The sequence below is a fragment of the Malania oleifera genome, chromosome 12 (assembly GCF_029873635.1).
Source record: "Malania oleifera isolate guangnan ecotype guangnan chromosome 12, ASM2987363v1, whole genome shotgun sequence".
Lineage (NCBI taxonomy): Eukaryota > Viridiplantae > Streptophyta > Magnoliopsida > Santalales > Ximeniaceae > Malania > Malania oleifera.
Genome location: NC_080428.1, coordinates 60,451,238 through 60,464,456, shown reverse-complemented (window position 1 = coordinate 60,464,456; position 13,219 = coordinate 60,451,238). Strand labels below are relative to the sequence as shown.

At 35.0% G+C, this 13,219-nt stretch overlaps 1 protein-coding gene across 1 annotated transcript in view; it reads left to right on the top strand.

Annotated features, from left to right (window-relative positions):
- LOC131144407 (uncharacterized) overlaps positions 1-13,219 on the top strand; it is a 52,103-nt gene that overhangs the window by 17,507 nt on the left and 21,377 nt on the right. The window contains exons 8-16 of the mRNA XM_058093042.1: positions 36-70; positions 204-278; positions 377-472; positions 982-1,044; position 2,211; positions 3,956-4,009; positions 4,533-4,618; positions 4,728-4,788; positions 4,879-4,943. Coding sequence (XP_057949025.1) covers positions 36-70; positions 204-278; positions 377-472; positions 982-1,044; position 2,211; positions 3,956-4,009; positions 4,533-4,618; positions 4,728-4,788; positions 4,879-4,943 — 536 coding nt within the window. The remainder of the gene's footprint in view (positions 1-35; positions 71-203; positions 279-376; positions 473-981; positions 1,045-2,210; positions 2,212-3,955; positions 4,010-4,532; positions 4,619-4,727; positions 4,789-4,878; positions 4,944-13,219) is intronic.

The window sequence follows — 13,219 nt, the reverse complement described above, 5'->3', positions numbered from 1 at the left end:
CCTACCTTTCTGAAAAAAAAATTGACTTTATACAGCCATTGGAAGTTTATATTGGGAAGAATGCATTCTGGTAAGACTACACACTACAGTTTATCTTATCTACTTTTATTTAAAAAAAAATATGTTGTGAGTTCTGCTGCTTCGCTAATTCTGATTTTTTTTCCTCCTCAATTTGAACGTATGCTTTGCTTGATGTTTTTCAGGGCTATTGATCACCAGTGGGATGGCAATCTCTTTGCCACAGCAGGTGCTCAAGTTGATATATGGAATCACAATAGGTTTTGATGTCTACTTCCATCTTCTCTTTACTTATCTTCTCAGCCGTTTCTTTTTTTACTTTTTTATTTTTAAATGATTTCATACCTCGCACAACTAGGTCTGAGCCAGTGAACAGTTTTGAATGGGGAAAGGACACAGTAATATCTGTCCAATTTAATCCTGGAGAACCGAATGTCTTGGCAACATCGGGGAGGTATGCATGATATACGACTAGTTGTATCACTGTTCATATGGATGAATGATTGGAATCTTATCTCTATCATTTGAATTGATTTAAAATAATTAAATTGTTTTTGTATACCATGCTTTGCCATGTCAAACTTTTGCATCCTATCAAGTACTACCTCACCAGTCTAATACTCAATTAAGTGCCTTCTAGTGAACGGGGGTTAACATCATGGTTTTGCAGTATATGATTTTGATAGTACTTGAAAACATGTTTGATTTCCACCAATTATGGTGGTAAATTCTAGAGTGCATCCTAATTAATATCATCAAACCTTAAATTTCTTGTTAAATATGACCTTTAGAACTCATGCAGTTTCATTTCGTGGGTGTAATGATTCTATATAACAGTATTTTTTCACAATGCCATGTTCGATAGTTGCAGCATGTATTTAAATTTTTATGTACTTGGATGCTGTATGATTTGTTTATGATGCGTTCTTGTCTTCATGGTATTATGTATGTTCTATTTTGTAGTGATCGCAGCATAACACTATATGATTTGCGCATGTCATCCCCAGCAAGGAAAATCATCATGAGGTTATACTTGATGCTCAATTTCTTTGAATTTTGATAAATGGATCTAGTTTTAAAATTTATTTGTTCACCACTGATTCTCAATAACTCTTAGATTTTGTTGCTTAGCTTGTAATTTAGAATTTTATTTATGATTCTCTCAGACCAAAGATCATAGGTTCAAGTCATAGAAACAGCCTCTCCAAATATGGAGGTAAGGTTGTGTAGATCATGCCTTTCCTAGAACCCTGATATGGCATGTGAGCTTTGTGCACCTTGTGTTGTAGTATGTCACAACTTGAATTGCAATGAGTTTCGAGTTTGTTTTTCTTCTATCATTTATTTTGATGGGTTCTACCAGTGGAAATTCGGTGATGTATTTTGAGATTGTTTGCTACTTGGCTGGTTTTCTAGCCATAGCCATACCAGCTACTAAATTGAGAATCTTGCACCCGTAGCATGGCAAGAAGCATAAATTCAGAAATTTATGGAATTTTTTAATCCTTTTGTCATTTCCTCTAGATGAGTCATGAATGTTACCTATACCAACCCCTTATGGGACATGTTCCCTGCATGCTTGGGCTTCTTCCTTTTCCATACATTGAGGAAGTGAGTCTTAAACCTTGCCAGAATGGGAAGGGAAAAACCTCACCCCCAAAAACATGCAAGGATGTAAAATACTTTGGTGCTATGGAAACATATCTTTCTTGGTGCTATTCTATATATGAATGTATGTATGTATATAAATTGCATAGTTATATAATGTGGGATTATTTTGAAATAACTATGATATATAAGTTTGATTGGTGAAATAGCATCAATGGTTGAGAACAAGGAGCTTGTGCAAAATTGTCCAAATGTGTTTTTGTATAGACAACCAATATAAGATCATAAGTTTTCACGTTTAAATTTTTTGCCTTGGCAGTTGATGGAAGTTCTGTTCAACTGTCTAATTTTCCCGGGAACCATAATTCCGTCAGTTGCCTCAGTCCCATTAAATTGAAATTTCAAAGAATTTTCCTATTTTCAGCAGCTTAATGTTGGAACTTTTGTTTTATATCTAAATCCAGTATTGAACAACTTCTCTCTCTCTCTCTCTCTCTCTCTCTCAGCTACTTTGAACAATAATTAGTTATGCTTATTTTCTTCGGGGTAATAAAGTGGAGTGTAAATTAGACTTTTAATTCTAGGGTGCTTTTCTGATTAAATTCCAACTAACAAATTAGTGTTTTCTTTTCTAGTTTTGTTGTTGTTGATTTTTTTTTTTTTCATTTTTTCATTCTTTGAAAAGAGAGAGAGAGAGAACAATATTCAGAAGAACAAATTATTAAAGAGTATCAACCCAATTCCTTACAATTGGAGGCATTGTTCAGTCCTGTATTGTATTTTTGAATAATTTATCAGGTAGGCTAAAGAAAATTGAGTGTTACAGAGATTGAAGAGCTTTGTTATATCAGTGTTGTGTTTTAGCTCCCCTCTCCTGTTTTGTTTTTGTAGGAGGATGTCTTGCCCTTCAGTTCTTGATTACTTTATTAAAAATAAAAATAAATAAAAATTGAGGTGTCCCCAGATGCTTATTCTATTCAAACAGTAGAAGTTGAACCAATTGAGGTTTGTGGCAGGCTCTCACGCGTGCGTGCGCTGGGTGGGAGTTGAGAGGGTGGTTTTTTGGATTGTGGAGACAGGATGGGAGAAAGTAATGCAGTCAAAGGATTAAATCTCCTTGAAGGGCCCAAAAAGAAGAAAGTAGGGTGTGAACAAACCATGCTATTTATGTATAACTTGAGCTCGTTTTGGGACTGGGCTTGGCTTGAGCTTAGTTTGACGTACAAACTGGCTAAAATATGCAAAGAAGCCAAGCTTAAGCTGCCAAATTTGGTCTTTCCTGGCGAATCCAAAGTTCAATCAACTGTATGCTTGTTTGATGTGGCTTGTGAACTGATGGCTTGAAATGAAAGTGGGTTGATAGGTTCGATAAGCTTGATGCGCTTACAATGAAAATGTCCATGCATATATACATTTATGAATAAATGTTCTCCATTATATGTATATTTGGTGTTTGTCATATTTTATGAAGTCAGTCAAGTTCAAGCTTTATTGATAATCTTAAGAATGAACTTGAGACTGGACCTGATTTGGTTTTACTAGTAATCAAATACTGTACCTATCCAAGCTCAAACATTTTTTGCAATTTGTCAAACCAAGCTCAGTGTATATCTCAAGCCAAGCTAAAGCACAATTTCAAAGTAGTAAAGCAAGCTCAAACACCTTATTACTCAGCTCGGCTTGTTTACAGCCTTGAAGGCTAGCAGCACAGCGAAAATTCAACAATAGTTTGTGGAACCATGGAATTAGCATGATGGAACTCCTATGTAGTTGTACTCTGTCTTTAACGATATTAATGGAAGGGGGAAATCTTTCAGAAATATTGGACACTGCATAGCAAATATTGTGTACACATGAAGGATGATCATGACAACTGGATCTTGTCTTATTCTTTTCAGTTTGTAGTCTTGGTAAACAAACAGGTACTGTTTCACCTACCCAAAAGATAAAATAAAACAAAACAAAAAGCAAAAACAAAAACAAAAGCAATGGCAAAAAACAAACAGGCAACTAAGTTTACGCTTCATGAACGTAGTATATATGTTACTTTGTTTTGACACATGGACAACTATCATGGAAAAGAATATGTAGCATATTTCAACAGGTTTATGGATATTGTCTATTAAATTTAACTTCCTTTACTATGAAACGAAGACTTATTTGACAAGGAAAATCTCTAGTCTAGTGCTTATTTACCAATAATATGCATATAGCTTCTCTGAATAGCTTTATGTTCTCTCAACCTAAGTTAAGAATATAATCTTTTACTTAATTCTTTAAATCGGGATACTTTATTTGTGCCATTCTGACTTGTATTTGCTTGTTGCAGACAAAAACTAATTCCATTTCTTGGAATCCAATGGAGCCTATGAACTTTGCAGGTGTGAGCACAATAATGAAAGCTTGTCTCATTCGTAATCTTTTATTTATTTATTTATTTCAAAGCATTGTTGTTTAGATCATTATCTGAATTCGGGGATGTTGAGACTTTGTCCATGTTTCAATCAGATAAATTTGCAGTCTATGGCCAAGATTAGGACTTTGGACGAATTTGTCCTCATCACATTTAGGGAGGAATACCTTGATAGAAAACTTTGTGAGCTTTAATGCTCACTAGTAAGGCTTCAGCTTTCTAATACCTTAACATTGGGTTACCTTTCCTCGCCTCTCAATATCGTGAAAGTTCTTATCAGAAAGGAGCTCAATTGATGTGATTTCACTTTTGCAAATTGCCTATCCTGGTCCTACAAAACATTTAAAAGTTCGGATTTTTGCAATTGTACAGTCAGACCAACAATATAATCCAATGGGATCTGGTTCTGGACTATTACAGAAAGTTTATGCTTCTGATGTATTGGGTTGTTATTCTGCAGACAAAGTTTCTAATGATATTAATAATGATGCAGGCTTATGAAGACTGCAACTGCTATAGCTACGATGCTAGGAAATTGGATGAAGCTAAATGTGTGCATAAAGATCACGTTTCTTCAGTGTAAGATGGAGGATGCATAATTTGTTGCATATAATTTTGTAATTTTGTTTTAAAGTATTAATATTTCATCACTGTGGTCATTTGAGAAATTACCATTTATTATTGCCAGGATGGATATTGATTACTCACCAACTGGTCGGGAATTTGTTACTGGATCTTATGATAGAACTGTGAGTTTCTAGTATGCCTCAATCCATGTATCATTATGATGTACGGAGTGTAGTTAATGTTCTGATCAAATTGCACCTGACTAATTGCAGGTTAGAATTTTCCAGTATAATGGTGGTCACAGCCGGGAGGTCTATCATACCAAGAGAATGCAAAGGTATTTGTTTTTGTTTTATAAATAAAAGAGAGTGCATAGTAGTCAAAGGTGTGCCCAGGTGTGAGGTGCACCTGATGGGCACTGAGGGAATGTGGTGGCTGGTGCTTCATAGGTTTGAGGTGAGGCAACATTTGAGATACATGCGTCATGCCTGCTTACCTTATACTTCATTTTCCCCCGTCTTTTAATCTCAGCCAGAGATTAAAAGCCAACTTTAGATTCCCCAGGCCAACTTTTAAGCTTTTGTTGAGGGCGAAATCTCATTCTTTTCTCCTTTTTCTTCTTGATCAACCTGGTCTCTCTCCTCTTTTTTTTTTTGTTTTTATTCCTGATTGACCTAAATCACTGATTCTTTGTGCTCCGCTGCTCCAGTCGGAGCTGCTGTGACTCCTTTTTTTTCTTCCATTTCTTTTGGGCTTGCCATGCTGCTTTCAGTTGTCTTCTTTTTTTTTTCTTCTTCTTTTGGCTGCTCTGCTGCTTTTGTTCAGAGTTGTGAACGTTTCCCTTGAATTTTTTTTCTTTGCTGGTCTTTTGGGAATTTCTCCTACTTTTTCTTGAGATTTCTGCTCTGCTGCTCTTGGACGTTCTTCTTCTTCTTCTTGATACCAAAATTCCAAGGATCGCTTAAACAAGAAAGTAATAAAAAGAAGAGGTTCCCATTACAGTTTCGTTAAACCTGAAGTTTAGCTCCAAGCAAATAGACGAATAAGAAACATTCAACACAATTTTTGATGCAGAGGATCATCCAAGAGGATGCAACTGCAGAACATACTTATTGAATAAGTAAAAGAACAAAACAAATTTGTATTAAAACTTGAAATCTTACTCAAGGTATATTGATTAACTTTTTACATGCATAAGACTGAAGAGGGAGAAGAGAGAATTCAGTTGGAGCTCAAGGCATTTTAGGTTTACTCTAAGAGAAACCCCTGAATTGGTGCGAGTTGTAAAAGAAACAAAGACTCTTATTTATAGACTCAAAGGCTCGGACTTTAACTAATTTGGAATCCGGGGTGAATTAGTGCGGGTACTCATTCGGCCCCGTCGACCACTAAATTCAACACAAGATTCTTACAGGACTGACGAGCCGACGCAACAAAACAAAAACTTTACTTAAAGGTGACAGCACATGGACGACTGCATTTGTGTGGGAACCCACCACCTTTAAATAAAATAGTGATTAAAATACAACCCTGGCCAAAAAGTGGACAGGTGTAAAATCACTTATCTGATCCTCTCATAATTTACAATATAAATGAATAATCTTGTAGACAGCTAGAGTCTTCTTTTCATAGAGGTCTTTTGAGTAAAGATGAAAAGAGCCATAACTTTTGACAAACAAACTTGATTGCCTGTCTTCTTTTGAAATATGGTTTTTAGTGGACATGGTAATTATTTCTTCTTTGAAATAGTCTTCTTCGAGGAAGCTTCCTCTTGCAAATCTTCTTTTGAATAAACTTGTACCACGTGTCAATATTTGAACCAAGTAGATTCAGATCAATGGCTTGAGGCGAACTTTGATCTTCAGATGAATTAGAACCATCTAATTCGAGCTGGGCGATCATCTTGAGTAATTTTGACTTCGTGCTTGATTTAAACTTTCTTGATGAAACTATTGAAACAGCATCATCTTCTTCGATCAATTTCTTCTTGTTATTTGATTTCAAATAAGAACTTGATGGGGAGGATCTTAGTTCAGACGTCTGAGCAAGCCATGCTCTAACTTTTCATTCGGGCATGGTGAACTTATCCCACCATCTGATTTTAAAGATTCTTCGTAATGATTTTGAATAACACAATGAACTTTCTTCAGGAGGAACTATGATATAGTCCCAGCAAGTGATCCACATATCATGAAATAAGAGTAAAATAGTAACATACTTGAACATTCATCAGAAAGATCAGGTGGATGATTAAAATTCTTTTGAAATAATTCAAAGTCATTTTGAATTACTTTTGGAAAAACGCTTTTGACTGAGCCAAAGAATTTGAACCACGTTAGGAACCACTTAGGAAAATTTTTCAAAATTTTTTGATCAAAATGAACAAACCATGAATGTGTAAAATTCCGAACAAACATGGTGTTAAACTAGACTTTGATATAATATTGATAATCATAAGTTTGGGGTACAAAAACTCCCTTAAACTTTTTGGATTCGCGTGGGTGCTGACCCTACTCAGAAGGAGAAATAATTTTTAAAATCTTGATTTTTGAAAAATTGATTTTTGAAACATCTTGCAGATCATAGTTATGATATATAAAAACAAATTTTGTTTCTATCAAAATAAGTTCATAAAATCTTCCATCCTTCAGGGTGTCTGGAGTTTCAAAGTGACAACCTTTGAGGAAATAATTCTTGATGACTTCAAAGGGGGAAGATGAATCCCATTCGGGCTCAATGTGAAACAGATCTTTGAAGACATCTTTTGTATAGTATCCTTTTGATGTTTTTCGAGGAAGAGACTGTTGAGGAGAGGACTATTGTCCTTCCATAATTTCCTTCAAAATCAGGCTGAAATTGAAAGAGGAGCTCCTAGACTTGTTATAAACTACAAACCTTTGAACAAAGCTCTTCAATGGATTAGGTATCCAATACCTAATAAAAGGGATTTACTAAATAGATTATGTATGGCCTTAGTTTACTTAAAATTTGATATGAAATTAGGATTTTGGCAGATACAAATTGCCGAAGAAGTTAAATACAAAACCGCTTTTACAGTCCCATTTGGTCATTACGAATGGAATGTAATGCCTTTTGGATTAAAGAATGCTCCATCAGAATTTCAAAATATTATGAATGAAATTTTTAATCCTTATACAAAATTCACAATTGTATACATCGATGATATTCTTGTATACTCTGAATCAATAGAACAATATTTCAAACATTTGAATATTTTCTATGAAGTTATTAGAAAAAATGGTTTGGTTGTTTCACAACCAAAAATCAAATTATTCAAAGTTAATGTTAGATTTTTAGGTCATAATATTTATCAAAATACCATTACTCCAATTCAACGATCATTAGAATTTGCAGACAAATTTCCTAATGAAATCAAAGATAAGAATAAACTTCAAAGATTCTTAGGATGTCTTAATTATGTTGCAGACTTTATTCCTAACATTAGAATTATACTTAAACCATTATTTAAAAGGTTAAAAAAGAATCCACCCGTGTGGTCAGAAGAACATACTCAAGCAGTAATTAAAGTCAAAACCCTAGTCAAGAGTCTACCATGCCTTAGTGTACCCGACCCAAAGGCCTTTATGATTGTAGAAACAGATGCCTCTGATGCTGGGTTTGGAGGTATCCTTTGATTCAAAAGAAACCCTGGTTAGGTTTCACTCAGGTGCCTGGTCAGGTCCCTAAGTCAATTACTCAATTGTTGTATGCGTCCAAAAATTCAAGATGATTTATTCAACAAAGAATTTTTACTTAAAGTTGATTGTAAAAGTGCAAAAGATATTTTGGAAAAAGATGTAAAAAATTTAGTTTCAAAACAGATTTTTGCCCGTTGGCAAGCTATCCTTTCTGTTTTCGATTTTCAAATTGAATTTCTTAAAGATACTTCAAATTCAATTCCAAACTTTTTAACAAGAGATTTTTTACAGGGTAAAAATGTCTAGACGACAGAAGACCAGTGATTATTATTCAAAAGAAGCCACTCTTTCAAAAGCCTCACCCTCAAAAGAAATTCCTGTACAACAAGTATTCACCACTCATAAGGATGTCAAGCTTGCAAGCTCCATCATTCAAGGAAATTATGGAATGACAACAGTCCTCTCCTCAACAGTCTCATCCTAAAAAAACATCAAAATGATACTATACAAAAGATGTCTTCGAAGATCTATTTCCCATTGAGCCCGAATGGGATTCATCTTCCCCCTTCGAAGTCATCAAGAATTATTTCTTCAGAGGTTGTCACTTTGAAACTCCAGACACTTTGAAGGATAGAAGATTTTATGAACTTATTTTGATAGAAACGAACTCTTTTTTTATAGATCATAACTATGATCTGTAAGATGTTTCAAAAATCAATTTTTCAAAAATCAAAATTTTAAAAATTATTTCTCCTTTTGAGTGGGGTCAGCACCCACGTGTCTCCAAAAAGTTTAAGGGAGTTTTTGTTCCCCAAACTTATGATTTTCAAGATTATATTAAAGCCTGGTTTAACACCATGTTTGTTTGGAATTTTACACATTCATGGTTTGTTCATTTTGATCAAAAAATTTTGAAAAATTTTCCGAAGTTGTTCTTTACATGGTTCAAATTCTTTGGCCCAGTTAAAAGCATTTTTCCAGAAGTAATTCAAAATGACTTTGAATTATTTCAAAAGATTTTTAATCATCCACCTGATATTTCTGATGAATGTTCAAGTATGTTACTATTTTGCTCTTATTTCATGATTACGTAGATCACTTGCTGGGACTATATCATAGTTCCTCTTGAAGAAAGTTCATTGTGTTATTCAAAATCATTACGAAGAATCTTTAAAATCAGATGGTGGGATAAGTTCACCATGCTCGAAGGAAAAGTCAGAGCATGGCTTGCTCAGACTTCTGAACTAAGATCCTCCCCATCAAGTTCTTATTTGAAATCAAAAGACAAGAAGAAATTGATCGAAGAAGATGATGCTGTTTCAATAGTTTCATCAAGAAAGTCAAAATCAAGCACGAAGTCAAAATTACTCAAGATCGCCTAGCTCGAATCAGATGGTTCTGATTCATCTGAAGATCAAAGTTCGCCTCAAGCCATTGATCTGAATCTACTTGGTTCAGATATTGACACGTGGTACAAGTTTATTCAAAAGGAAGATTTGCAAGAGGAAGCTTCCTCAAAGAAGACTATTTCTAAGAAGAAAAAATTACCATGTCCACTAAAGACCATATTTCAAAAGAAGACAGGCAATCGAGTCCGTTTGTCAAAAGTTATGGCTCTTTTCATCTTTACTCAAAATACCTTTATGAAAAGAAGACTCCAGTTGTCTGCAAGATTATTCATTTTATATTGTAAATTATGAGAGGATCAGATGAGTGATTTTACACCTGTCCACTTTTCGGTCAGGGTTGTATTTTAATCACTATTTTATTTAAAGGTGGCGGGTTTCCACACAAATGCAGCCATCCATGTGTTGTCACCTTTAAGTAAAGTTTTTGTTTTGTTGCGTCAGCTCGTCAATCCTGTAAGAATCTTGTATTGATTTTAGTGGTCGATGGGGCCGAATGAGTACCCGCACTAATTCACCCCGGTTCCAAATTAGTTAAAGTCCGAGCCTTTGAGTCTATAAATAAGAGTCTTTGTTTCTCTTACAACTCACACCAATTCAGGGGTTTCTCTTAGAGTAAACCTAAGACGCCTTGAGCTCCACCTGAATTCTCTCTTCTCCCTCTTCTCTCTCTCTTCTGTTTTAGGAATTCTGTCATGTAAAAAGTTAATCAATATACCTTGAGTAAGATTTCAAGTTTTAATACAAATTTGTTTTGTTCTTTTACTTATTCAATAAGTATGCTCTGCAGTTGCATCCTCTTGGATGATCCTCTGCATCAGAAATTGTGTTGAATGTTTCTTTATTCGTCTATTTGCTTGGAGTTAAACTTCAGGTTTAACGAAACTGTAATGGGAACCTCTTCTTTTTATTACTTTTTTGTTTAAGCGATCCTAGGAATTTTGGTATTTGAGCCAGTTCTATTCATCATCTTTTCAAAATTTTTCTGAAAAATTGCATGATTTATTTCACTAAACGTTGGTCAGCCAGTGAAAATCCGATGGTTAGCCCGTTAAGCTAGGAGAGCGTGTGGGGTGGTCCCGATTAGGAGAAATAAAACCTGCAAGACTAAGAAAAATTTAGAAAGATTATGGATAGGTTGGTTCAAAATATCGAGAAAACAGGAAAGCTTTTAAAGGAAGTAAAAATGGAACAAAAAGAATCCTCATCAAGCAAAAGATCAGATAAGAAAGAAATTCAAATTTCATTAGGCAAATTTGAAAAAAGATTAGAAAATTTGAATGGTAAAGATTTACCTAAGCAAGATCCAAAAGAAATCTGGAAAATGACAAAAACAGAAGCTCAAGTAATTAAACAAAAGGGTTCATTAGAATTAAATGAAGAATATTTAGTTAAAATTGTTAATAAGTTAGTCTCCTTAGTTACGAATGAAGCCAGACAACATAAGAGACTTTAAGTATAGAAGATCTAGAAGCCTTAAGATCAAAATATGATAGGATTCATATTGGAATTGTCCAAGTAGGACTGTTTCCTTTAACAAGAGCAGGACTGTCTTCTTCTTCTTCTTCTGGCCTTGTCTGCTGCTCTCAGGTCAGAACTGTTTACTGCTTTGTTGCAGCTTTTGGTGTTTTTCGCTGTTTCCTGCTTATTTCTGCTTCTTTTTTGTGGAATTTATGGGATGAACACTGCATATTATTGAAATTTTGTAATATAGTATTCATTTATGTTCTAGTGTTTGTTGAATATTTTGGTTTTTAAAATTCAAACAGTAGTGCTAATGTGTTTACAAATCAAAAATCCATTATATAGGGCATTTTACGCAGTTTTAATAAAAGTGTGATTCACCTCTGTTAGCTGCAGGGCAAAGGTTCCTGGCAGCCTGGCGCCTTTGACTATTATGAGAAAAGGCAAACCGAAATCAAGATCTGAGCCAAGAAGCTGGTCTTCTAGGCTACACAACTAAGGAACATTTTTATACCATTAGAAATCTTACTTGTAATAAAATCGAGCCCCTAAAACAATAAATTATCTACCATTTGAATTAGCCTAAACAAAAGAATTAAAAGAGGTGGCTAATTAGCATTAGTCTTCGGCTACTGAACACAGGATGGTTTGCTCTTGAACTATCAACGTAGATAGGAAACTCATCAGACTTGACTTGTAACGACAGGCAATTACATACCATGAAACTATCAACCAGATTTTCATTCTGCATATTACTATTGTGTCATGAATTGAGTTTGGTTCGGGAGGAACTAAAATTATTTTGGATAGTTAAATCAGAATATCCATGATGAAAACCATCAGAACTGATGGGAGCCTGGTTCTAATGAGATTTTTATCGAACACATGGGGTTGTTTTCTTTCCGCCAAAATGCTCTCGGCATTTGGGAGAACGCTTAAGTGAATGTTCCAGATGGGCCCTAGGCAGAAGGTTGGTGGCAGTTCTACAAAGCAATGAAGGCCAATACTGGTGGTTGTAAGGTTCAAAAAAAGCAAAGAAAGCTGCCATGCTCTAGGCAGCAGGGAGGAAATTGATCAGTGTGTAGGCCCTGTAGGGATTGTGGATTGTCTAACATGGCTGATAAAGAGGATTTAGGTAGGCAATCAGTATTTTCCTGTCTGTCTCAAAGGCCCAAATATGCAGAAATTGTGAAAAGGGGGTAAGATAGATTTTACAATGGAGGTTATTTCATTATCCTTGCCTAAAATACTAGGAAGATGGTCCAGGAATTCAATTTTTTAATCAGTTTCAAGAGAGGAGATATTTTGTCTCAATTCTATGGGAGTCTCTCAGCCCAATATCTTGGTACGACCCTAGGGTTTTATCATGGAGAAATTGGGGAAATTTTAAGAAGGGAAATAGTAAGAGAAAATAGGGTTTGATCACTTCGAGGGGATCTGCCTTCAAAGGCTATGAATTATGTTTTTTTTTTTTGATCGGTAAATGTAAATTATATTGATTAAAATGGATATGTACAGAAACTCTGGGCATACCCAAGAGAAGGAAGACCAATGCTCCCCATCAAACAAAAACAATGCAAATACACTCAACCTGGGGATACCCAGGGACACAAAAGGCCATAAATTCTAATAAAAAATCAAACGTCATCAAAAAGTTACTCAACAAAAGCACTAAAAGGTACCTTTATAGAAACTCAATCATCGCCAGAAAGAAACCGATGTTGACCAAAACCGTCGCCGGAATAAGAAAAATGCATCAACGATGGAAAACCACGATGCAAAATCAGATTTAACACCTTCTAAATCATTCCATAAACCAGAAACGTCGCCGGAAAACCAGAAAACATCAGCGGAAAACCAAAAACCCTTGCCGGAAAACAGGAACCCATCGCTTGGAATCAGAAACCGTAACCATAAATCTATTATTACTTGGGAAATCAGCAATGTGTATCACAAACCCAACTTTACAGAAGCAACAACTAACAGTTCAATTACTGAAATGCAACAACTAGTGTTGTGTACCTTAGCCTGAACTTCCCAAATTCAGTAACTTAACTCTGCAACTGAATGGCATCATCAATCAT